The 26,199-nt window shown below is 34.0% G+C and overlaps 2 protein-coding genes across 2 annotated transcripts; one reads left to right on the top strand and one right to left on the bottom strand.

The window, feature by feature from the left end:
* Window positions 1-2,734: 2,734 nt before the first annotated feature.
* Window positions 2,735-4,305, top strand: LOC113703625 (AP2-like ethylene-responsive transcription factor AIL7). Its single transcript, XM_027225051.2, has 5 exons — window positions 2,735-2,860; window positions 2,966-3,039; window positions 3,144-3,194; window positions 3,292-3,368; window positions 3,477-4,305. The coding sequence occupies exons 2-5, from the start codon at window positions 2,996-2,998 to the stop codon at window positions 4,106-4,108; spliced, it is 804 nt and encodes a 267-aa protein (XP_027080852.2). The 5' UTR covers window positions 2,735-2,860; window positions 2,966-2,995; the 3' UTR covers window positions 4,109-4,305.
* A 4,274-nt stretch (window positions 4,306-8,579) lies between these two features.
* On the bottom strand, window positions 8,580-14,627 carry LOC113703993 (uncharacterized). The gene is made up of 13 exons (XM_027225563.2): window positions 14,432-14,627; window positions 14,285-14,346; window positions 12,838-12,903; window positions 12,534-12,615; window positions 12,353-12,417; window positions 11,910-12,011; window positions 11,602-11,691; window positions 11,397-11,471; window positions 10,552-10,584; window positions 10,289-10,366; window positions 10,073-10,114; window positions 9,237-9,355; window positions 8,580-8,942 (listed from the first exon to the last, which is right to left on the bottom strand). The coding sequence occupies exons 1-13, from the start codon at window positions 14,484-14,486 to the stop codon at window positions 8,921-8,923; spliced, it is 891 nt and encodes a 296-aa protein (XP_027081364.1). The 5' UTR covers window positions 14,487-14,627; the 3' UTR covers window positions 8,580-8,920.
* Between the last annotated feature and the right edge of the window lie 11,572 nt (window positions 14,628-26,199).

The raw sequence follows: 26,199 nt of genomic DNA, 5'->3' as shown, positions 1-26,199 counted from the left end.
AATCAAATGGTAAAATTACAATATTTTTTTTCATTTTCAGGACTGTCTCGTCACATGTAGTTTTCAAAACTCCACCTAAAACAAAAAATTCGTAATCGTCAGAGTCTTCTAGCGTATGAAAATTAGATATCTTTGTTTCTTTAGGACATATGTCACACTACCTAAAGAACATAATCCAAATCTAATAACCATTCGGGATGAAGTATCAATCGTTGGAGTTGTGAGAAAGTTTTCACCGATTCACGTTCAAAATCAATATTGAATTCCACCATTTCCTTGACCCTTAAATCACCTGTCTAGATTCATCGTCAAGTATCTCCGTGCTTTTCAACTTCCTATCCTTCACTTTTAATGCTTTTTGTCAAACTCTTGAAACAAGGATACCACCTATTAAATTGTTCAATTGATAACAACCACTAATTCACTTGATCTCAGTAGTTAACCAAGATCCAATCATGAATCTTGTTCTGATACCAGTTTGTTGGGATTCAAGTGTTTGTGAGCGACCTAGTCTCGCAACAAAACTCTGATATCACTTGTTAGGATCCAAACGCGGAACACATGACTATTGAGATATCAAGTACACAATAATTTAATGATTAACGAGCCACAAACATGAAAGATAAAGGACACATAATATTTAATGTGGTTCGACCCCACCATTGAGTCTACGTCTACAGAGAGAAACCCGTTCTTTATTATGAAAGGAAAATCCTATACAAGAATACAAATTGAATCCAAAGCCAACCCTTATATACCATCTCTCATTTTCTAAGAACCCTCTCTCACACCCTATGTATACGGTTACATGTCGCTCTTATGTGTCCTTTGTGTATCTTTTTATAGTATGCCAACTCATTTATTTATAGAGAACATTATTTGGCCAAAAAATCAAATAACAACGAGAAACCACTGCTAATTTCTAGACTTATACAGAATAGAAAATAACTTCTAAATTTTAAACAAAATACAAAATTTTTTGGGTATTATTTCAAGTAACTAAAACTAATTAGAAAACTAGTTACTTCCACACAAAATAAAAAATCTGTCTAAAAAAAATTAAATCAATTTTCTAACATTATTCAATCTCAAGTTTCAATTATTAAATTTTACATTTCTTTCCTGTCTTACTCAACCGATAAATTGAAAGAAATCCTCAGAGGAAGGCATTGATCATAAAGCCCCATGCATTCAAGAAAGTTTGCAACCAATCAAAATAATAGATTTTTTCCCCAAATTAAGAGATTTTGGTCCTTTTGATTTAAAGTGAAGAAAATTTTCAAGAACTTAATTGCAGAGGAATTATTTACACCAGGCAAACATTGCTTCCAAATTATAATTTTTTGTCAATGAGCAGATTTTGTGGGGTGGTATTGTTCGTTTTTCGGATACTAGATACGTATACAAGCAAAGGCAAACTATCCTTTAAAAGCATGTTAATTGTTGAATATTTCAACAGTATTCAACAGCTCCCAATAGTTTGTGCGGTAAAATTGAAATGAAAGGAAAAATATGTGATATTTATCTTGTAGCATTAGGCACACTTGCGACGGTAAATCCGAATCTCCGCGGCAGAGGGAAGAAACATTACATGCTTAAATAAGATGCATATATAGCTTGTTACTTTGATAAGCAGAGAAATGTGACATTTTAATAATGTTAATGAAGGTCAAAATAGACATGTTAGAAGCTCTTATGCGGCTTTGGGTAATGAACTGTGAGACAACATGATAAGTCCAGACACAAACCTTGGAGACAACGTAATTAGATCTTATTCTACGTGGATTACTGCTAAAGTCTGATTAATCTTCACTATTCCAAAACAGTGCAAGAGCCTATCTGTCCATAAGACAATAAAACTCCCTCCGAAATCATCGATCAGATTTTGTCTCTGCTCTTATGATTTGGTCGTTAACAGAAAGTACAAAATCAGCAAATGAACAAAGAATCATCCCTATTTATATGGCTTTGCATGATCTTTTATCATCGCACAGCCTATCCTTTTCGTATTGTCCATCGTTTCCTCTTGCTCTTATCCTGTGCTACATTGAATTTTTGTTGAAAAAGATGGAGTTGAGCATTGTGAAATCTGAGGCAAGCGCCCGAAGCAGGAGCTATTGCTTGGTGGAAAGTGATGTCCCAGAGACGAAATGTGTAAGAAGACGAAGAAGATCTCCATCAGCGATGACAGTACTTACTGGGGAGGCCAGTCCGGGAGGGCGTGATCAGCAGCAGCCACAAATACAGCAGGTTGATCAGAACAATGGTGCAAATGCAACTACAACAGTTAAGAGAAGTTCAAGATTTAGAGGAGTTAGCAGGTATTATTATATTGGTTTTTTTTTTTGAATTTATTTACGTATGTTTTCATAACTAGTTTATTTCATGGGAAATGTTGGACTGACAACACAGATTCTTTTCGCTTAGACATAGGTGGACTGGACGTTTTGAGGCTCATTTATGGGACAAAGCATCCTGGAATGCAACACAGAAAAAGAAGGGAAAACAAGGTAGGATAATATTTTAGCAATCTTTGTGTCGTATAATTACTCATCTTCTCTATATTGTTTTCTAGTTTGACAAGTGGTTATTAATACCTTTATTTTTTGGTAAATGCTGCTGGACCCTGCATTGTCTACAACTGATGGGTGGAGCAGTTTATCTTGGTGAGCATCTAGATCGAATGATTCAATTCATAGCTGGAATTTTCCATTTTCTCAAGAGAGATGGAAGTTGCAAGACAACTAACTGATTATTTGTGCCATTGTCAGGGGCTTATGATGAAGAAGAAGCAGCAGCAAGAGCATATGATTTGGCTGCAATCAAGTATTGGGGGACCTCAACTTTCACCAATTTCCCGGTATGATTAATTGGCAAATCAAATGAATTTGATAGAAATTGTCCTCCATCTTCAGGTTAATGTTGGTAGCTGATGGGACCTTGTTTTCTGAATTTCTTTTGTCAGACAAGTGATTATGCAAACGAGATTGAGATAATGCAGAATCTAACAAAGGAGGAGTACTTGGCCTCTTTAAGAAGGTGCTCAACTTGCCTGTTGATGATTGATGATCATCTCACTTTTGCAATAGACTCACTCTCAAGAGAAAAATTGGTTAAAACCTTCATTTCATTTTTTGATACAGGAGAAGCAGTGGCTTTGCAAGAGGAGTATCTAAATATAGAGGGGTTGCAAGGTAACAACAAAAGTCATCTTTCTAATCTTCTGCCACTCTTTTCTTCATTCATCGCCTAGTCATCAATACTAAAGTTCGTAATTTATATTAATTTCAGACATCATCATAATGGTAGATGGGAAGCAAGAATAGGCCGAGTTTTCGGAAACAAGTATCTCTATCTTGGTACCTATGGTGAGTCTTTACCTCCTTGTTCACAAAATAATCATACTATTTTTTTTTTCAGAGTATAAGTGGGAAATGAGCGAGGGATAATAATTGAAATCTTGATCTTTCATGCAGGTACTCAAGAAGAAGCTGCAAGAGCTTATGACATTGCAGCAATTGAATATAGAGGAATCAATGCCGTTACTAACTTTGACTTGAGCACTTACATAAAATGGCTAAAACCAGGTTCTAGTTCAACAGCATCTCATGATCTTCTAACATCCCAGCCTGTTGAAACCGCATCTATTCACAACTTCAATCTGACTGATCATCAGGAGCCTCATCGTCATGAGTTCTCCTTCAACCCTAATTCTTTCAAATCAGGACCGTTATCTGTACCTCAAAAACAAGAAGTTATCGAAAGAAAGATGCCTCTTAGCCCTTGTAGCATGTCATCATCCCCTACTGCCCTCAGCCTACTCCTCCGATCCTCGATGTTCAGAGAAATGGTGGAGAAGACTTCTAATGCTGATAATGATGATCAAAATGATGGAAATGACTTGAAGAATCAACCAGTGCAAGGTGGTGGTCATCAACAAGATGATTTCTCATTCTTTCCGGGAAGTAGCCTGAGTTTTCCTTATTTTTATCCTTTCAACAGTGGCCATAAGTTGCCTGAATTGGCATCAGAGGAGAAGAGAGTATCTCCATTTAGCGCATCACGGTGGAATGATGCCTTCAATACCTCACCCTTCTTCAATTCATAGACAATTATTGTAAGAATTATATGAAGATGATGATAATTGGTAGTTATCTAGAAACTGATCATGTCAGGTACTAAGTAGTTGCTCCATAGCTATGTAAAACTTCTGGTTGCTAACAAATCAATGACCATGTAAACGAGAAGGCACTTTTGTTACTGAAATAAAACTGATCATCGAAGCTTTGATAGATTGCTAGAAAATTGAATTTGTTCAGCTGACATTGTAGGACTTGTAGGTTTTGAGTTTCATGTCATGTCATAAGTAATTTAACTTTTCCATAGTAGTCTCTGGAATCCAAAAAATAAAAAATGTAGACACACTTTTCCTTTAATATTCATGGATATAGAACGTATTGCAATTTAAAATAAATTTAATCTAGTTATTACAAATTATGGACACATGTTGAAATCAAGATTTATATAATAATTAGAAAAGTGGAAAAGATAGTGATGTTTGCAAGAAGATCAACTGCACACTAGTACATTGAACAAACGAAATTGAAAGAGATAAAATATGTTGCATATATCATAGGATTGAATTTGAATTACATCATAATAACAATCATATGGTATTCCCATGGTCTTTAATAAAAAATAATAATTTAAAAAAAGCAAAGTAGACCCTCAAGATTCTAATTTTATAATATGAAAAAAATACTCTGATACAGAGGATTAGATGTGGCCTAATGACCCCCCCCCCTCTCTTGCTAACGAATATGAGTTTGTCCACCAAAACAGCTATTGCACAGTAAAGATTTAAGGTTCAGATAAAATTGATGAACCTGTCTAAGAGTAGGTAAAGTACTTATAATAAGAAGCACTTGGGACATAGAGGAGTTATAAGCAAATTGATGAAAATTTGTAATAATATAATGATAGTGATGGAAAACATAAGGGAATAAAATCCAAAAAAAAAAAATTTGTAAGAGAGATTATTTAATAGAAAACATAATGGAATAAAAGCAAAAAAGAAAAAAAACCAAAAAAAAAAACTTACTGATAGTGATGGAAAAATAGCAAGAGTGAAGCGGATAAGAGTATTATGCAAAAGATCTTGAACTATATACTACAAAAGTCTCAATAAAATGAAAAGAAATTGTAAAATAGGAAAGATGGAGAGAGATTGGAAGGTAGGAATTGGAGAGGAAATGAGAGAAGCAAACATAACCTAGTTGTGTTAATGAGAAAGAGAAAGAAAAAGAGTAATTGGTGGATAATGAGTCCAACAAAATCAATTAAAATATATGAGATTGACTAGTTGAGGATAATGTTGGTATTTAGATAAATATTGCTCTGATAAGAAGATTATAACGGTTGCAGTATTGCCAACCCAAACTCTAATATGTATCTGTTACTTACATAAGATAAACGCATAGGTAAAATAAAGGGATTAATTCTTTGAGTAAGTTTTTTTTATGCATTGTCAGTGTAAATTTTTTTTTTAATACTGGCAAATTTAGATTATTGTTACACAATATGAATTTAGATTTAAAATTCAAATCATGCACATGCGACATACATTCATAACCGCTAGTATAAAAAAATCACTGCACTATCAGTGCATAAAAAATTAAACATTAATATTTTAAACCGATGTCGTGTATACTTGTGAGCCTGGATGCATGATAATTAATCTCAATTTAAATTTGACATTGAAATTTTGGACCATAACATGCATCAACTCACAGCAGCAAAGATCAATCCAAGTAAAAATGGTATTCGTTCTACTTAATTATCTAAACAAATTATTCCATTGCAGCCATATACTTTCTATGTAGCTACAACTCAATAAGGTAGAACCCTTTCTTGGATTCTGGTCTTATATGACATGGGATCTGAAGTCAATAAATTCATGTTACGAATATCACATTTTCGATTGAGAGTAGTTATGAAATCCCCCACTAATAACGTCATACTAATCCTGCCATTATCAGATGATGAAGGAGAATCCAAACGAGGAATGCAGAATTTGTAAATTTTTGTGTTAGGAATAACACTCTGCCGCGCATATGTGTACCTTTGATATCTTGACTTTATCAGTAATCACATGAAAGAATAAAAGAAAAGAAAGATGTTAAGGAAGCTACAGTAATTAGTTATTAGATCAAGGTTTTTATAGCTAATAACTTCAAATACAACAAGAACGTAAATGCCATCCTGATGAGCACTATCATCGATCATTCATCAGTATAAACGAGTTATATATACATTAATCATAGATAGTCTAAGACTTTTACCTGATATATTTTCTTGTGACAACTGAAAAGGTTCTATTTTAAGCAAGTTAGCTTTTTGGCTTATGAACTTTTGTTTCTATTTAAAACAGAAATATAAACTCCCCAAAAATTTGCAACACTCCAATTGTTTTGTTTTCTTGCTCTTTTTGGTTGATACTTAGTTGACCTCAAGTGATGAGAACTTTTTGACTCCGATTAGCAAACGGTAAAGAATGGCGCAAAATTTCCTTCATTGTTGCATTTGCTGCATATTCGAACTCTAACCATGTGTACAATACTGACAAGGATATTACGGTAATAATTGATCTAATTGAAGCTACAAACAAACACATATGCATGGCTCTCTTATTGTAAGGTTCTGCTCATCCTATCCTGAATTTGATTGTTTTGAAGAACGTAATCCAAAGAGTTGGAATTTGGAGGAGCTTCAACAATGCCTTGGGACTTTCCCTCTGCATGGCATGGCCCCTATTGTGGAAGAAGGCGTGAAGTAGATGAGACAATTTCTCGACACTTCTTGGAAAGGAGGCCTGCTGTCATGGAGCGCGGACGTTGTTCCAATTTGTTAGGCTTGTTGGGATGGTGCAGATATTTTCAATAAGTTAACAAAAGGAAAAATACAAAATTAGAGCTGGAGAGAAAGGACCATTTGGAAGATAACACCTTTCCAAAATTGCTCAAATAGATTCTGTTTGCACCAACCATATATAGTATCCAATTAGTTGGATTTCTTGGCTATGTTTGGTTCATCTTAGTATTTTGGATGACTTAGGGTTGTGATTTTTTAGCACAACCTCAGTAAAGTAGTGTTTTGAAACTTGGGTTGAATTGGCAGGTTCGATTGGTCAGACTGCAAATTGGTCGTGACTTTGGTCCAATTCATGTTTTGGGTTAATTGGATTTAAAAATCAATGAGAACTGTGTTAATCGTGCGAACCATTCAAACCGTTGAACCGACAATTTTTTTGTTTTTGTCTGTTAAACTGAAAAAAAAGAATAGATTCTTGTTAACTCTAAAGAGTAGTTATTAAGTGCCGCACCCACTCACTTTCTTCTCATTTTTTTCCTCATCAAGTTTTCATCTCTACTTTTTAGTTCCTGACTTCACTCAGGCTCCAAGTTTTTTTTTTAAACAAAGTTGCAATATTTAATTCCCAAAGATAAGGTTTAAAGTTCAAATTCACAATGTCTAATTCCTAAGGACACGAGTTTTGTTTAATTTCAGAATATTGTAGTATTCTTGGGTAGGATTTAAGATTATATTTTGGTAGATACAATTGAGATGAAATTTATTTGTTTGAACTTATAATTTAAAAAGTTTATGTGTGAAAGTCCAAGTTCTTTGAAAATATTGAACTTTTTATTAGATAAAAACTTGAATTAGTCCATTGAATATCTTATTCTGTGCATATATACCTTTATATTTTATTAAAAAAAATTCATTGAATTGGAGTTGAACCAATCCGATCGATTAAACTGCAACCCAAACATCTCGCTAATTCAATTAATAATTTGAGTTTTAAAACATTGCAATAAAGCAATTTTGTTATAAAAAACAATAAAGCATTTTCTTGCCAGTTGCCACCTTTTGAACCCAAAGGCCAAAAAAACCCAAAAAAAAAAAATTAAATAAAGAAAAAGAGACAGAGAGAGAGGGCTAAGATTGCGCCCAAGCCCAATATAGGTGGGTGGCTTGGCAAAGCAGCATCCGCCCACCATCTCAAGCCTAGGCGGCTGAGCCAATACCCTTTATCTGCATGGAACGAGTGTTGAAGAAAGAAGTTTGAGCAATAAAAACACTCATATTTGAGAGATCAATTTGTCCTAATTAACCCAGTTTTATTGATCGGATTTCCCCGTCCAGTGTCGTTATATTACATACCCATTTTTGGTCTTTAAGATAAAGAATAAGTTTGACCCTTGTACATCTCTAACACAATCACATCGAAAGGCTAACACAACGCCAACTGTACTACCACACAATTTCCCAGAGCATAAATGAAGTTCATTGTTCATACATGAGATACCCAAACATCCAACAACGTGCGGACAATTCACAAGTACACAAGAAATCCTAACTGTTTTTTTTCCTTTTTAATTTCCAAACACTTCGAATGTTGTCAGAAATGACAAGCTGGAGAATGAAGCACAATCATTGTATCATCCCTGGTTAGCAGTTTCAACAACAGCAGGAATCCTTAAAAGAAAAACCTCGCAGGATATTGATTGTCTTCGAGATGAATTCAACCCTTTTCACTTGCAGTTCGTGATTTCTAATATAAACATTGAGATGTGACAGTTATGTTTAAAATGTACTAGAAGTAATGCAGGAAATACATGTCATTGACCAGGGGAAGGGAAAAAACCAGCACTTCCGACGCTACGAAAAGGACATGTACATCGAAGTAGTAGTAGAAATATAAACAAAATCATAAAGCTCCCCGGGTTTAATAACAAACTTCCAAGTCTAAAATAACCCGATGCTGCATTATTCGACGTTCTCTCTTCCATGACCACACCAAAATACAAACAAGTCACCACGATGTGGTTCCTTAAACCAGGATAGAATATGCTTCTCATCAACACCTTATCGAACCCATCCTGCAAAAAAATAGAGACAATTTTTGGCAGCCATGCAAATTTAAAGGCGGGTAATTACTTGACAATGTATAACAAACCCAGCAATTGCACCCCAATTTCGAAAAGGGGAAGAATAAGGAGAAGACGACACATAAAACAGGGATAGGAATGCCAGTAGACATGCAATCTTTAGAAGAACAGGAAAGAGTCCATCCATCTTCCATATTAAAGACTTCAACACACTTCATGTGGAATGCAACTCAAGTGAATAAAAGAACAGAGAGCAATAAGGACAACTAGTGCTAGAACTAGTACCTCGTCAAGCTTCTGGGTTTCTGGTCATTCAATTTATCCAACCCATCTCGTGAAGCACCATCAATAATCAACCTATTGTTGTTTGCAGATTCCACTGTATCTACAACATCTTTAAGACCCTGAAGAAATTTCAAAGGAGACCAATTCAGAATATAATGAATCAAATGATATGACATCCTTGAACAAAAAGAGACTAGAATTTGAAACAGATGTTAATAAATGATATGCTATATTTTTTATGCATTCATTGGAAAGATGTAGAAGAGTTCAGGGCAGCAGACCCTATCAACAAACAGGACATATTATTTCTCTTTTCCCCTTCTTTTATCTAAAGAAAAGAGAAATAAACGGTCACAGTTTCTGGCTTGAACAGATAAAGAATTCTGAGGGCTTCAAAATTAAAGTGAAACCACCAGTAAAAGGAAGAAACCAAGGCATCAACAGACACCACCATGTAATGAATTACATGAAACAACTTGGGGGACCACCGGCAAGGCCACCTTTGAAGGAGCGTGTTTGAATGAGGACAAATGAAGTCTGCATCATCTTGCATGTGTGCATGTCTGTGTGTTTTTTTTTCCCCCTCCTCTACTTCCTTTCACTCTAATAATGTCTAAATTTCTATTTTTGATAGGCAAGGGAATGAATTGTTGATATCCACTCTTATAGTTTATCTGACAAATTCTGAACATGCCAAATAAAAGGATACCCATCCCTAAAATCCTTATGTTTGGCATAGCTATCTGTGTCATAATTGACGATCTATATCTTATTTGGAATGCCATGAGCTACTAAGCAGCATTTTAGAGACAAGTTGCAGAAAGATGGGGAAATACCATGAGACTGGGAACTGAGTTGCCAACAACTTTGAGTTGATCCTGAAAAAAATTGAAGGAAAAATTACTCAAACCTGCTTCTGATACTCTGAAACTTACAGAGAACAAAATTTGCACTAAAGCACCTAAATCAAAAAAATGCAAAATGAACATTACTTATAATTGATAGTACATGGAATATCAAAAATCAGAAGGGAGGTGAAAAATTGCAGAAACCTGGAGCCTGTCTGGCATTTTTACCCTTTTCCCATTAACAACGCTGCACAAATACAAAACTCCAGTATTTGCAAGTTCCTGTTACATAATCAAGATTATAGCAATCAATATCAACCATCAGAGACATATATTAAGTTTAAAAAGGTTTTCATTCACCATCTTAGGCTTTAGCATCCAATACTAATATAGAGAGTCATTTACTGATTTTTTCTAATAATAGTGGTTTTCTTAAATTCTGTTCATATAAAATAAAATTGCTTCACCTGCTTGGCTTCCATGGAAAGAAGTTTGCCATCCTGCAATCATAAAAGAACCAAAAAAAAGTTAAACGGGGAATATAAACAAGCAATGTTAAACAAAGATAAGTAAGAAGCAAAAGTGAATATGTCCAATCATCTCAATAGCTCTACTTTATCCTGAAAAGCCAATTAGAAATTATTCAGAGTCATACTACATCTAAATTCTTTTCATTTTTCTTGATTTGCCTTCTAAGTCAAAGTGTTGGCAGGAAAAAAACGTATTGATGAAACATTTGTCCCAGGTGAGACATAACCAAAAACAAGAGAACAACTCAATCATAGTACGAACAAAAACAGAATCTGCCAGATCACCTCAATCCTAGCTGTCAAAAATGTCTTGTATAGAATGGTGGGAGTGCTCCAGTTTGATTGAACTCATTGATAAATTGTTTTGACAGACCAAACAGATCCTATAAATTTATTTCTGTTAACTTTCAAACATTTATTGATATTTGTTCAAACTGGTAATTCATAAAAACAATGTCAATTTGTCAAAGCACTAAATTCTTCCAGCAGGTCATTATTACGTGTCAAATAACTTTCAATCACTTCAATCAAACAGAAGACTGTTATTTTGCACATGTGGTAACACATTATATTTCACATTTTGACTTAGTTCCATCAAATTCATTCCCTCCCCCCTTTGTAGCACATTATTATGGGCACTTATAAAACAAATATTCTAAATCTCCTTATGTTCTTATTTTCTCATAATATATAAAAGCATAGACGTCCTGGTCTCACTAAAGATAATAACGTTTTCTTAAAAGCAATAAAAAACTATGTTATTCTTGCTTTGGAAAACCCACCAAACCAGCAACCATCCTCTGCAATTCATCCAAATCATAGTTAATTTGCGAAAGATCACCACGAACATCTGTAACCTGGTTAACAAATTCAAGGAAACCTGATTAAGCTATTTCCCAATGGTCATTGAACAAAATAGAACCTTGATAAATCATCCATCAAGGAATGCAGTAAGTTCCAGAGACAGATAAAACACAACGAATGTACCTCGCTTCTAATTAATTTTGACATCTCCACTTGCTCATCCAGTTTACCATCCAAGTTCTCAATTCTCTGAGTCAAGTGCTTCTTTGCTGCCTATTGTCAAAAAATAACATTAGGAAATGCCAAAAAACAATGACAAGACTATCAGAAACTTCACAAATGTCTCAATGTAATTTGCATGAACTTTTCATCTGGTAGTACTAACTGGACAAACACAATATTCCCTTCCAGACAAGGCCATTAAGTTCCATATAAGATATTAATGTAGAATCTAAAGAACTCAACGCTGGAGAAAAGTAAATGTAACTTACAGCGAGAGCATCAGACACATGCTCCAGATGCTTTGTCAAGTTCTCCACGGCGGCTGCCATATTACGCTTTGTCACATACATGAGGTCTGAGAATGAAATGCCCTAAAAGTTTCAAGGGGATAAATGTATTAATACTACTAAAAAGAATAATCATTAATAGCATTACAAATAAACTAGTAAAAAAATTCTAGGTTTTGACTTGTGCAATACAGGTGAAGGTACTAAAACTACATGAAGGCAATTTTACAAGATTAAATGAAAACTTGGACACATTAATCACCTTCCACCACATGTACCCGTAGCCCAAGGCACCCAAAGCAGCAACATGTGAAGGTACTAAAAAAAGATTCTAGGTTTTGACTTGTGCAATACAGTTGAAGGTACTAAAACTACATGAAGGCAATTTTACAAGATTAAATGAAAACTTGGGACACATTAATCACCTTCCACCACATGTACCCATAACCCAAGGCACCCAAAGCAGCAGCAGGCACCAGAGCTGCTAAGGCTGCCAGAATGAGAGAGATAAATAGCCATTAGAATTTTGAGATGACATCAATTAAATCTACAACACAAAGGACACTATGACTGCTGACATGGATGCATGATACGGATAGAACTAACCATTCTGTCCAGAACCACCATTAAGGATGGCAATTGGGCGAGCAGATGCCAACTGTCGAACCTCCATTGCCAATCGACGGATCTTCATATAAATCAACCAAGAATCCAAAATCATGTGTAGTGAGAATTGAATTGAAATATTCGCAATATACCAAGTTAGCAAAATAGAAAGAAATTATCAGTTCCCCCAGAAGGATTCCACCATATGAACCAATAGATTCTACCAGTTCTTAAAGCATGAATTGGTATTGGACATGAGATTACCAATGGAAAAACAGCTAAAGGCTTATGCAAGAATGCTTACCTGTGCAGCCATAGCATCAGAATCACCTTCTGTTTCCCCATCTTTCTCATACCTTTTTATCAAATGCTACCAAAGACATCATTCAAAACGATAACTTCATAAGCTACAGACCTATGAACAACAAATACATGTACACAAATATGGATAACCGAAATGACAAATAGACATGCATTATGGTCACACAACACAAAACATGAGATATACCAAAGAAGGACACATGTGAATACCTTTAACAAAAAGATTTGGAAAGTGACATGCAAATTTTGGACAAACTATATGAATTTCCTTAATGTCCTTGTAATGAGATAGAAAAGTTTCCAACAGTGTGTACCATATACAAGTATTTAAGAGCCAAACCTACAATTGCTAGAAGTACAAAAAAACTAAAAATTTATGTGATGAAAACTATTTTTGAACCATGCAGGGAAACTTGCATGTGTGGTTCTGGCCGGGCTTTCCTGAGGTATCTAATAACCTTGCTTCTGCTGTCCTCCATCTTTGAGAAATAAGAATATGTGTTATCAAAGGATTTCCTGCGATTATTTCTAGTATAGAATGAGTCAACCATCCACTTTGGTATCTTATTGGGCCTTGTTCCAGATGTTTCCAAACATGTCTCCTCTAGAAGATACAGATTTTTGCTCAGAACTAGATGTTGAAAAACAAACTTTGTCACAACAGTTGTAAAAAGTAGCCACCTTTATTCACAATTTCGACCTTAAACTTTGAATTAAACACTGTCAAAGTAATACTTGAGCTGCAGCATCTCCAGATAGTTAGAATATAACACATCATACCGCAACTAAGTAGCCATTTTAGGCCACAATTCCAAGACCATACAAGAAATGAATTTAGTTACAACTTGATAAATGTTGATCCTCCACAAAACCAGGTGCCACAATCTTTATTTAATATACTCCCAAAGTTGACTCTTTATACCAATGTTCTAACAGGTACATATCATCTTCGAGATATCCTAATGCTAAGCAAACTATCCACTATTGAGCACATTCTCATAGCAAATACCTCCTTTTTTCCGAAATCTACAAAACTAGACTACAACTTGTCAAAAAGCGGCCGCTGCTATTGGAGAATAAGTAGCCACTAGCCAGAGTAAAACTGTAACCACCAAAAATTACTACTGACTACAGAATTTACCTTTTCTGTATGAACTAAATCCAAATTCAAGTTCCATTGCCAGACCAAACAGAAATTAATCAAATTACTCCAAAATGCACGTACATACGCATAACCCAAAGTAAAAAAACACTCAACGCAACGTTTATGTAATTTTGAACATGTATAAACAGCCTTAAATATAATAAAAGTTACCTTAGGAACAATCTAATCAATCAATATTAATTACATCAGAAAATCATCACTAATTTACCACACAAAATTAAAAGGACAACTAAAATCAGTGATAAATTAGTCGGGCGAATAATACCTGAAGTTCGGTTAACACATCAGATAATTTACCGTTCTTCAACAACACAGTCCCCGTATAACCTAAAAAACCACGCAGTCCAGTTATCATCGATCAGATCCATCTCAAAAATATGAAAAAAATTCGACAAATTCGAGAGTGGAATACCTGCGCCGACTAAAATCAGTATTCGGGAGACGCCGAAACCCGCTTGCATAGCCATGGCTAGGAGGAAGCTGAGCCGCGATCACAGGAACAAACCCTAACGGGGGACTTTCCTTTTCCCTTTTGAAAATATTAAAAATATTATCTGATTAGCTCGCGTGTTTGATAGACATAGGGAGCTTGAAGACTTCTTCGTTGAGCGAGGTAGCAGACTTCTATTGGTAACTGCTTTTTGTCTTAGTGGGCTGGGGTATAACGACGTCGTTGAGTGGCCACTAAACTGGGGAATAATGAGAATTGCATAAATGGTCCTTGACTCACTTGACATTTTCAGATTATTGATAATATGTACCCCTGAGACTATCACCAGTTTGCAATTCAATCCTAAGCTTAAAACTATCACTCAACTTAGACACGTAATTTGGCATATTATATTGCCGAATTGGGGCCAATCAAACAAAATAGTTTAGAAAGTATTAATGTATTTCCTTGGCTATTTTTTCATAGGAAATTATGTTTAATGTCCCTGAATGGATAAGCGTAATTCCATGCTAAAATTATATTAGAGTGATAAAGCTTTTCAACTTCAATAATAAATGAGTAGATTCATTGATTTCGACAATAATTTGTGCAGTAAGACACAAACTAAAAGTAGGAAGTATTATAATACTAAAATTAATAATTTAAGGTGCAAAGTGAAAATCAACAATATGTTAGAAATGCATATAATAATTAATATTGAAATTGTTTATATTTAAAACACTGTCTTTTTGAGCTCAATAATCAGTGTATAACTGTATTTTGAATTTAACAATTTGGTTTAAATTCACTTTGTGACCTTTTACAAAGAAGCCATGCATCTAAGAGTGTGCAAAATCGAAAAATTTCGATTTATCGATTGAATTCGAATTGAATTCGAAATATTCGAAATCGGTAATTTGGAATTCGGAATGGAAATCGATTTTTTTGATTTTGAATTATGCGAAATCGGTTCGAATTCGGTAATGAAATTTTTTATTTCGAATTGTATTTGATTCCAAATTCGTTTTATAATATATATATAATATTATTTTTTATAATATATGTAATATAAATTTTATATTATATAAAATAATGTATGTAATATAAAATTGAATTCGGTGAAATTGGTGAAATATAAAATTTATATTATATAAAAAAAGGCTTCCGAATTCGATGAAATTGAAATTTATCGAATTTCAAATTGAATTCGAAATTGTATTCAAAATCAAAACTGGTGAATTCAGAATCGAATTCTGTCAGTAATTTTGATGCCAAAATTTTAAAAAAATTTCAAATTCAAATTTTTGATTTATCGATTTCGAATTCGTTGCACACCCCTACATGCATCTTCGTAATCTCTTACCCTCAATACATTGACACACATTGAGGGGTAATGATCTATTAAAGTAAAAATACAATCACAAATTCAATTTAGGAGTATCGTGTCTGAGAAAATAAATGCACAACGTTAAAAACAGAATAATTAGCGACTGTAGGGTACCATTCAGGAAAATTTCTCTTAAGTGATGGGCCGTGTTTGGGCCGTTTGGTTAAATGTCGAACTTAAAAAGTCCAAATTCTTGAAAAAGCTTTTTTTCTTTTTCTGTTTGCAAATGTTTTGGTCCAATTGGACGAGTTTATTAGTTGTTTACGGATTACGCACATATACTCTCGTTTTAAAGTTTGTCTGCCAAAGTGTCTCATCTTGAAAATCAAATCAAATATTCATCAATAATCCACAGCCCCAACCATTTAGAATTAGCATAGATAAAACCTATAGTATTTTTTACAAAAAAAAAAAAAAAATGAAGTTTGTCTTTATCAGCTTTAGGGAAAAAAAAAATCAAAGGTGTAACTTAGGCTCCGTTTGATAAAACTGAATCTGAATTCTGAAGTCTGAATTCTGAAATCTGAATACTGAAACAATTAATTTACTGAATTTTAAGCACTGAAAAGAAATATATCAATGTTTGAATTTTAATGCTAAACCTATTTATACTATTTGATAAATATTTATAACTAAATGCTTAATAAGTTTAATTTGATAATTTTGCCCTTATATCTTTTCATTCAAAAAAGAAATAGAGCCTATAATTTAATTAGTTTAAAATTGTTAGGTATGAAAATTACAATATTTATTTTTAAATCAAATTAATATAAAAAATGAAATATATTATTATGGAAAAGATATGAAAGTCATTAAAAAAGAGAAAAAAGAAACAGAAACCATTAGATATAGAATATCAGGTTGTTTAATTGGATAAAAATTTTGAACATAATTAACAAACAAGAGTAGATTTGGCAGATAAGATAAGGTAGTTGAAGTAATTCTATTGATTCTTATCAGAATTAAGCATTCAGTTAGGATTCTTGTACTGAAAAAAATACACACAAGTTCAGCACTGCTTAACAAATTCAACAGATAGATTTTCATTTATCAAACACTCAAAACATCTGAATGTCTGAAAAGGTTCAGTTTCAGACAGTGAAGGAGCACGTGTATTGCACGTTATAAAAATTTCTTCTTGCAATGTATATGATATGATTTTTTTAACAAATAAAAAAGAATGGAAGTTCAACTATTCCTATTTATAGCAATACATTGTTGTTATACGCACAAGCGTTAAAAGTACATTACTGTACGTAAAAATATTTCAAACTTGAACTATTTTTACATGTTTTGTTGTTTCATATTTTGTTTTGGAAATCCATTGGCATTGGGGAGTATTTTATAAAATGAACTTCAAATAGATGTATCATTTCTGTGCAACAATTGTTATCTTCGACTTCATTTGTAACATTTTATAGGCAAATTCTACCATACTTATATATTGTGCATACATTTTGCTGATTGTTATCGACCACCAGTCACTCTTTCTGACAGCTTTTAGAATTAACACATGAATAACGCATCTTAATTAATGCATTTCAGAAGTCTCCATATCTATATAAGGTTTTTTTTTTTTTTTAAAAAAACAACGATAGCCATTGGTTCATTAGCACGAATTCAAACGCGTCTAATAAAAGCTTCTAGGTTTTGGGAGGGTTATTTTTAGGTTTGCTTGAGGATAAAATTTTTCTTCCCTGGTGAAGTTTGAAAAGTTTTACATACGATGATTCTATGAATAGCTTCCATCTTTTACCTTTTTTGGTCCTAGTGTATCAATTGACCCGTATTGAGTAATGTGCGAGCAGGAAGCCATCAGATCGAGCAGGAAGACATCGGATCGAACTTGACGAGCCGAGTTTTCAACTTGTAGCCACAGCACAACAAGGGAGACACAGAGTTAGGGCTAAGTCCCTCGAGATGACTTAGATCCGTAAGTCAGATGATGAGGAATTTGAAAGTTGAGAACGAGCAGAAAAGTCAATGATTAGAAGCTATGTATGCGTGTGAGAAGGAGAGGTATTTATACTCGCAAATTACGGATCTTGCAAATCGAGAATCTGTGACAGTCATAGGGGCATTATAGGTCAAATCCTTGGCATATAGCATTTATCAGGTGTCAGATTTGAGGTCAAATGCGGGCATCATCACGTGCCAATTCGGTGCCAAAGTGTAAGCGTTAGTCACACGCCTGCAAAAAATGGCTCGGCCTAGCCAAACACAGCTAAGACTTCAATAACCACTTGTGGAACTCAAGATAGTGACAGAGTGGTTCCACAAGTAGTCTCTATATATCTATGGCTCCGTTTGGAACTTGAGTTTTTTTGGAAGTTTGTTTAAAACTTTACTGTAGTGTACTATAAAATTTTTTGAAAAAATTTTTTGAAAAAATTTTTTAAGATAAAAAACATTTTTTTTCTTTTTCTTTTTCTCTTTCTTTTTCTTTTCTTTCCTCTCTTCTTCTTCTTCTTTTTCCTTCTCCTTGGTCCGTTACCTCTGCCTTCCCAGCAGAAGGCAAGAAAGAGCAACAGTTGACAAACATCAGGCGGAAATTTTCTTTCTTTCCTTTTTATTTTTCTTTTTCTTTCTTTCCTTTTTCTTTTTCTTCTTCTTCCTTCCCTCTCCTTCTTCCCTCACAGTACCAGACCTCTGCCTCGTTGAAGAACCAGCAGCCATGGTCCCAAAATTTTTTTTCTTTTTCTCTTCCCCTTTTCTCCCTCTCTACTCCCCTCTCCCCCTCTACTCCCCTTCACCCTCTCCCCTCCCTCCAGAAGCCAGAGAACCAGCAGCCATGGCCTTACAATTTTTTTTTTTTTTACTTTTTCTCTCCCCCTCTTCTCCATCTCCCTCCTCCTCTCCTCCCCTTCCCCCTTTGCCCAATCCGATCGTTGACCAGATCTCTAAAAACTTTGCCGCGACTGGCTGCGATCTGGTCACATGACTAGATCGCAGCCAGGGAAGAGAGAGGGTGGCCAGGGAGGGGAGGGAAGGAGAGGGGGAGAGGGAGAGGGAGAAAGGAAGGGAAAAAAAAGGAAGGCTGGCGCCGGAATAGGTGGCCGGCGACGGAAGCAGCGGCGGAGGTGGTGTGGCCGGCGATGAAGGTGTGGTGGATTGGGTGGGGGAGAAAAAAGAAGAAAAGAGGAAGTTTTTTGTGTATTAGATATTTTGAAGTGTGTAGGTTAAAAAATTTGCTAAGTTTTTTTGGGTTCATGTAGTTAAAGTTGTTAAAAAATTAGTAGCTAAAAAACTTGGCCAAAAAACTCGGTTCCAAACAGGCCCATATATTGATATCTATATTTGCAGTATATATATATATATATATCTATATCTATATCTGCAATCTATGCTTATATCTATATCTATATTTATATTTATATTTATATCTATAGTGTATACTATTAACCAGTCCATGTCTTCTAGAACCTTTTCAATATTCTAATGTGTCATTTTCTAATTTTTTTGAATTATTTTATTCCTTAATAAATTTAATAAATATTATCTAATTGTTATTAGTTGGTTTAGTTTAAATGTTTAAATCACTAAATTTTTGGTAGACAAATACTATGATAAACTAACTTATCAAAATGTTTGTCTAAGCAAATTTTTTACTATGACATTTCCTTAAGAGGAAAAATGGTTTAGTTAAACTAACTTATTAAATGTTTATTTTAACATTTCCTATATATTTCGTTAATCACACTAAAAGCCTCTATCTTTGCAAATTACAAGAAATTCTATCAAAAACAACCAAATTTTAAATTGCTTTCGAGTTCAAAAAAAAACCACTGAATACTTTCAATTTTCAAAGATTCTATACCATGTTCATCACCACTTTAAAATACAAAACTAAGGCCCCGTTTGGCAAAGTGACTTTTTGCCAAGTTTGTCTTATACCAGTTTTTTAATAACTTTAGATATAGTAATTTCAAAAAAAATTTTTACCTATACACTTTAAAATGCCCAAAACACACCAAAAAAAAAAATTTCCTTCCTCCTTTGTTCTTCCAGCGCAACCCACCACCACCTCCGCTGCCGGTCAAGAATCGCGCCGATGCCAGCGCCGGCCACCTTTTTGTTTTCTTTTCTCTTCTCACACCCCTCCTCTCTCCTCCTCACCTCCCCTCTCCCCCGCCACCTCTCTCCCCCTTTTTCCTCCCTCGTCCCCTCTGACCAATCTGGTCGTGAGGCCAGATCATAGCCAGGGGGAGAATGAGGGTAGTGGGGGAGGGGAAGGGGAGGAGAGGGGGAGAGAAAAAGTAAAAAAAAAATTGCATTTGTCACTGCTTGTTCCGGCAGCTATTAGCTAGGAAGGAGAGAGAGAGATAAAAAGCAAAAAAAAATTTGCATTTGATGCTGCTTGTTCTTCCGGCTGGAAGGGGTGGCAGAGGAGGGGGAAGGGAAAAGAAGAAGAGAGGAAAGAAAAGAAAAAAGAAAGAAAGAAAAAGAAAAAGAAATAGAAAGAGAATAAGAAAATAAAAAAAGAAAAGAAAAAAAGTTTTTCATCTTAAATATTTTTCTTACAATTTCTACAATAAGTTACAGTAAAATTTTAGATAAACACCCAAAAAATTCATTTGTCAAACGGGTCTAAGTAAAATTAAGTTTATCAAATATTTTTCCTACAAATCATGTTAATCAGACTACAAGTCAAGATCTCTGCAAATTACAAGGAATGTTATCCAATACAAAAAGAATTACTGAATTGCATGTAATTGTTAAGATTTTAAGAAGTTTTCTACGATAATAAAATTGTTAAATACTTAAAAAATTTAATTATTTGTGGTTTCCTTGCATAGGCATATTTTATCACCAAATCTTCCATTAGTGCAACATGTTCTGGAAATTAATTAGTGCAAAGAGTACCTACATTTTGTAAGAAGAATAAAAAAATTAAACAATAATTAATTTTCATATATTTGTCCCATGCCTCATAGTCCATTTTACATGGAACTGTATTTGACTCTAAGAATCTGTAATAACTTTTCATTACAAAAATTTTGAATAATTATTCTAAAATTTTAATTATTTTAAATAAATGTGTAAGTCTTGTACATAGCACAAGCATTTGTGTAAGGGCAAAGTTTATTGGATTCATAATATTGAAATTATCCATGTAGATGTAAAGTTTAAAATCGTGCCTCACTGCTACCAACTACTATTTAATGAATATAGTAGAATTATAAAAGTTGCAAATGATATAGAAGAAATGCCACATCACAAATTCTATGTAGTAAGATTCAAAAACTTACCACGTTATATAAATACAGATCTCCAATTAATAGGTAATTTTCTTCTTATTCACTTTAACGAATTCTTTTACGATAGATGTTGCTAGTTTATTGGTATCTCTTAAATATGATAATGTACAAGATAGTAGTATCCTAAACTGTAAAATTATACTAATGGATACAAAATAAGTTTTGATATTTCTAAGATAATAGCATACTATGACGTAGAAGTAGTGATATGCCAAAGAGACCTAGAGCTGAAGGTGGTAGTAGGCCTTTTTCAAAAAAAAAAAAAAAACAAAACAAAAAGGTGGGCAATGGGCCATAATGTGGCCGATGGTGGAGTTCATGGGCTAGAGAACTTCTAAGGGTTCGTTTGGTTTACAGATTGGATGACATAGAATGACCCATTCTCGGATTATTAATTTTAAGTTGAGTCATTCTCGGATTAATAATCCAAATTATTTAGTATTTGGTTGGTTGGATAGGATATATTGGAAAATAATCTTATCCTGTGTTTGGTCGGAGATTAGATGAGATAGAATTACTATTTTAATGAATAAGTACTCTTTAATTTGTAGGATTGTTTTAATAAAATAATTTAATAATTCAAAACTTTAGAATTATAAAGTAAATCAAGAGTTTTGATATATAAAAATTTGCATTAATTCAAACTCAACCCATTCGGGCCCTTAAAAATAAGTTTTTAACCTAGTTTTTAAATCTAAATTTGAAATTTAATTAAATAATGGGCCGAGTTTTAGCTAAGTTAGGATTAAATTGAATAAAATCCAACCCATTTAAGAGTTTTAAATGAGTTGAACTCAAGCCAATACATAAGATTTTTCTTTGGTCTGATTTTGAACTTATTGAAACCCTCATTCGCAAAACCCAATTGATAATGTTATGTATTTATATAGAATTTGATTGAGAAAATAAGGTTAGTAAGGGCAATTTAGTTCAAGGGCAATATAGTCCTTTTTATTATGATGTAAGTAAGGGCAAATTAGTTAAAAATTGTAAATTAATTAATTGGGGTAAATTTGTTTAAAATAATGAATAGGGGCAAATTGGTCAAAAACTTTTAATATAATTAATATGGGCAAATTAGTCCATTTATTATCATATTATTATATGAGAGTATGGTTATATAATATTTAGTATGAATGTGTATCACTCGTAAGGGCAAATTAGTCCAAATATTGTTATGTTAGTGGTAGGCGCAAATTAGTTTAAAAACTTTAAATTAATTAGTGGGGGCAAATTAGTCCATTCATGTTATATTATCGTGTGAGGGTAAGGTTATATAATCATGAGAGCATAAATTTATATTATTTGTAAGGGTAAATTAGTCAAAAACTTCATCATTGTGAGGACCCGTAAATTTTTCTAATTTTATCTTATTTATTTTATTTTCTCGCGTGTATTTTTCTTCATTATACCCTACTATTTCAATTTTTCAGAGATTTTATAAGTAAATAGAGTTTTTAAATCATTTTCCTAGGTTAAATTAGTTCATGATAAGTTTGAAGTGTATTATTGACGTGGGACTCGCTAGTGCGGTAAATGCGATATATTTTTGACAATTTGTTGGAGTTTTGTATCAAGTGATATTATTTTACAAGGTGTTAGGAGATAATTAGAGGTTATCTAGATAGATTAACCTTTGGTAGGCAAAAGGATAAGATTAAGTATAGAAAAGGGCAAGTGTCATGAAACCATTGGAGCGTGGATTTTGACTTACTTTTCATCACCTTTACCAAATACCAAAATTGACCAAAATCATCTTCATTCTTCATGCTTCTTGGCCGAACACATTGAGAGAGAAAAGAGAGAAAACCTTTCATTTTGTCACTTCAATTCTTGTCCAAATCTTGAGTTCCAACCATTAACATCTCAAATCACTCCATAAAAACTCTTTGCTAGGAAGGATTCAAGTGGTTGGTGGAGTTGTTTTGGAAGAAAGAAACCTAAACTACTACCTTTCTTGAGGTATTTAGTATGGTGTGTACAAATTCATAGTTTGTACTTAATAATGCTTTATTAGTGGCTTTTGTGGCTAAATATGTTGATTTGTAGTAGGTTTGATGGTTGGAAGTGGAATTTTGATGGATTCTTGATTTATTATTGATTTTTCTGTTTTTTTATAGAAATTATTGTTTAGTCATGGATTGATGGTTTGTTATAGTGTAAAATGGAGTTGGTATATGTTGGATATGATTGGTTGCGAAAAATTTCTGGTTTGGTGCGGAAATTCCAGTTTAGGGTTTCAACTAATCCTGTTCTGCCCGTTTCTGTTCAGTCATGATGGAGGTCGAATTGGCCTTAGGTTAAAACATAAAAGTTGTAAGAAATGATATTTTATAGCTGTCTGTAAAATTTCAGCCCAATCCGAGTGCTGTAACATGTGAAAAGATAAAAATACCCCTGACTGCCATAGGTAGAGTTCGGTGGACAGTGTTGACATTTTACCAATCTGACCGCGTCTGTTCATCTTGATCCGTACTGAATTAGCATTTGGTCAAAACACGAAAGTTGTAGTGCTATGTTTTAGCTTTCTAACGGCCCTGAAAACGCCTCAATCGGATTTCGGTAGCTTGAATTATTGTCGTTTAAGCATAGTGCAGTTAACTAGTCTGATTGTGAGACTCTGGTTCTGTAATTTGAAATTTTGATCTGGTTACACTACGAACTGGATTGAGTGGTCTCTATCAAAATTGTAGCCCTTTATCTTAGCTTCGAAACGGTATAAATTTCATACCAATTCGATAAGCGTAGCTTCGATTGTGTCCGATACGCTAAGCGACGTCAAATCTGTCTTTTGTTTTAGAGCCTAAACTTTATTTCCGGACATTTTCCTAACTTGATTTTGGTACTTGTACAACTTTGAGCCTATTGAACGGCTATTGAAATGAGATTATTTTGTGTGTAACATTAGGGCTGATTTGAGGAAAAATGAAGCCATGATGGCTGGAAAAGTAAGAAAATTTAGGGGAAAATACTGTCTAATTTTCTAGGCCGTCTGATTTCTTTAAGTTCGAGTTGCATTGTGGTAGAATGAAGGGATTTGGGGTTGTTTGTAACCCTCATACCAACTGTTATCCGTTTGCCCAAAAATTTCATTTTTATTCTTTTGTACTCGTATATAACTTGGAGAAGCATCCGATTAGTAATCGAGTCTCACTTGTCCATTTCGTTTACTCGGTTTTGGATGTGAAAATTTCAACTATTTTACCTTTGTTATTCTTAGGGTTTCATAGTGATTAAGGCCATTTTGGGTGAAAATTTTAAAGTGTCTGTACTTGAACTGGTGAGTGTACCACTCCTCTCATTTGTTGCTTAACTTGGTTTCTGCACCTGCAATCTGTGATTTGAATGACTGTACTATCTGTTTATTCTATTTGAGACGAGGGTGTACTTTATCACACTCGTTCTCTTGTCTGTCTGTATGCCTATTTACTGTGTGTAATCTGTTATCTGTATCTGAGTCTGTTCGGTCGTCGTTTGGAGACTGGTATCCAACGAGCTTTCCATGACCTCTGAACTCAACACCTGTGGTTAGTTACTCGAGTCGGGCCGGCAAGGGTCTGGTCGATTAGATAACGAACCACGGTAGTCTGTTTTTTGGAATCTTTGGGTATTGAGATTCTTAATTCCAGTATACTCGAGTATTACCACTTCTATTTCTGTTGAGGTGTTCGGGCTCGATAAGAGATATGTTTGGTGGACGAAATTTGGTGTAAAGTGGGGTCTACGGACATGTTGGTTCTATATGCGTTGACGGAGAGTCAACGGGTTTGGATCAAGTTTTGCCATGAAAATTTGGCTCTTGAGAGCCACCTGTATCCTTCCTATTTGAATCATTGTGTCTAAATGCTTTACTTCATATCTGGCATGTATACCTGATCGGTTAAACGTGAAATGCCAAGATTTGACTGCTATTATTTTTGTACCTAATTGAGCATAAGTTCACCCCCTTCCCGTTATCTTTGTTTTCCTTTCAGGAGTAAACTTTGAATTCATGATCTTGGAAGAAAGCGTCGAGCTAGTGTAATTAATATTTTGTTAAGTTCTTTTGCAACCGAAACCCGAATCGTATTTTAAGTGTATGAATATTTTGGCTTGTATTTTAGTCTAGTTAATTTGCCAAAGACTTCAATGCAAATATATGTATAAGTGTTTAATCTTGTCTATTAAATATATTCCGTTGAGACTATGATTTTATGGTTTGGGAAGCATGTTCTCACCTTAGTAGTTTTCGATTGTTTATTTTCTTTGGGTCCTATTGCGCGTGCTATATTGGGTTTGTGTGATTCGATTCCGTAGTTTTGGCGAGAGTTGGATAGGTGGTCCGTCAAACCCTTTGGTTCGTCTTAGGGTGAGGTGGGGTTGTCACAATCATCCTATCTCCTAATCATCCTGAGATGACTAATACTACCTCCTTAATGGGATTATTTTATTTCATGAATAGGGGATTAATTCGGTTAGTTGGGATGTGTCATCCCAAGTGTAAATTGCAACCAAATATGGGATGACATAGGATAATTAATCCAATCCTATGTCATACTATGAATCAAACATACCTTAAGAGAATGCCCAGAGTTAGAGTACTTATTTTTTTTTTTTTTAAAAAGATACATGTTTTCTTAAGGAAAAACCAAAAATTTATTCACTTGCATACCAAAAGCGGGTGGAAAGTTATCCAAACAGCTGGAGTTTGAATTTCTCTAGTATGAGTACCACCATATTCATTTGCGAAAATTATGGACTTCCTGCAGAGAATCTAGTAATTGTTCTAAAGGTTTGTTAAAGGTTCTTTAATTTCTCATTTGCTGATTATCTCTTTTTTTTTTCTTGTTGTCTTGTTCATAAACTCAATATATGACTTTAATTATTGTTGGAATTTATTTTCTTGCAACTCTAATTAATTATTGAGGCAACTTTAATTAATTATTGACAAACACACATGATTTGCAAGTGAGAAATTGAATAAGAATTTATGAGAGTTGCCAAACAACTAACTTTCAATATTGAGTGTGTGATTTGCTCATGACTTAATCCAGCCAAAATAAAAGTTGAAATTATTACACCCCTTAAATAAAGGCTTTGAAGCCGCCATTATATATATATATATA

Source organism: Coffea arabica, chromosome 8e, assembly GCF_036785885.1.
Source record: "Coffea arabica cultivar ET-39 chromosome 8e, Coffea Arabica ET-39 HiFi, whole genome shotgun sequence".
In the NCBI taxonomy this organism is placed as follows: Eukaryota; Viridiplantae; Streptophyta; class Magnoliopsida; order Gentianales; family Rubiaceae; genus Coffea; species Coffea arabica.
This window is presented reverse-complemented; position numbering and strand designations above follow the sequence as displayed.

Bases quoted from the DNA above. Each gene is read 5' to 3' on its own strand.
- LOC113703625 (XM_027225051.2), top strand. From the start codon at position 2,996: ATGCAGAATCTAACAAAGGAGGAGTACTTGGCCTCTTTAAGAAG. The intron at 3,195-3,291 runs GTAACAACAAAA...TATTAATTTCAG, and splicing joins AAATATAGAGGGGTTGCAAG to ACATCATCATAATGGTAGAT. The intron at 3,369-3,476 runs GTGAGTCTTTAC...TCTTTCATGCAG, and splicing joins TCTCTATCTTGGTACCTATG to GTACTCAAGAAGAAGCTGCA.
- LOC113703993 (XM_027225563.2), bottom strand. From the start codon at position 14,486: ATGGCTATGCAAGCGGGTTTCGGCGTCTCCCGAATACTGATTTTAGTC. The intron at 12,904-14,284 runs GTATTATTCGCC...TGTCTTTGGTAG, and splicing joins ATGTGTTAACCGAACTTCAG to CATTTGATAAAAAGGTATGA. The intron at 10,585-11,396 runs GTGGGTTTTCCA...TTATGATTGCAG, and splicing joins AGAGGATGGTTGCTGGTTTG to GATGGCAAACTTCTTTCCAT.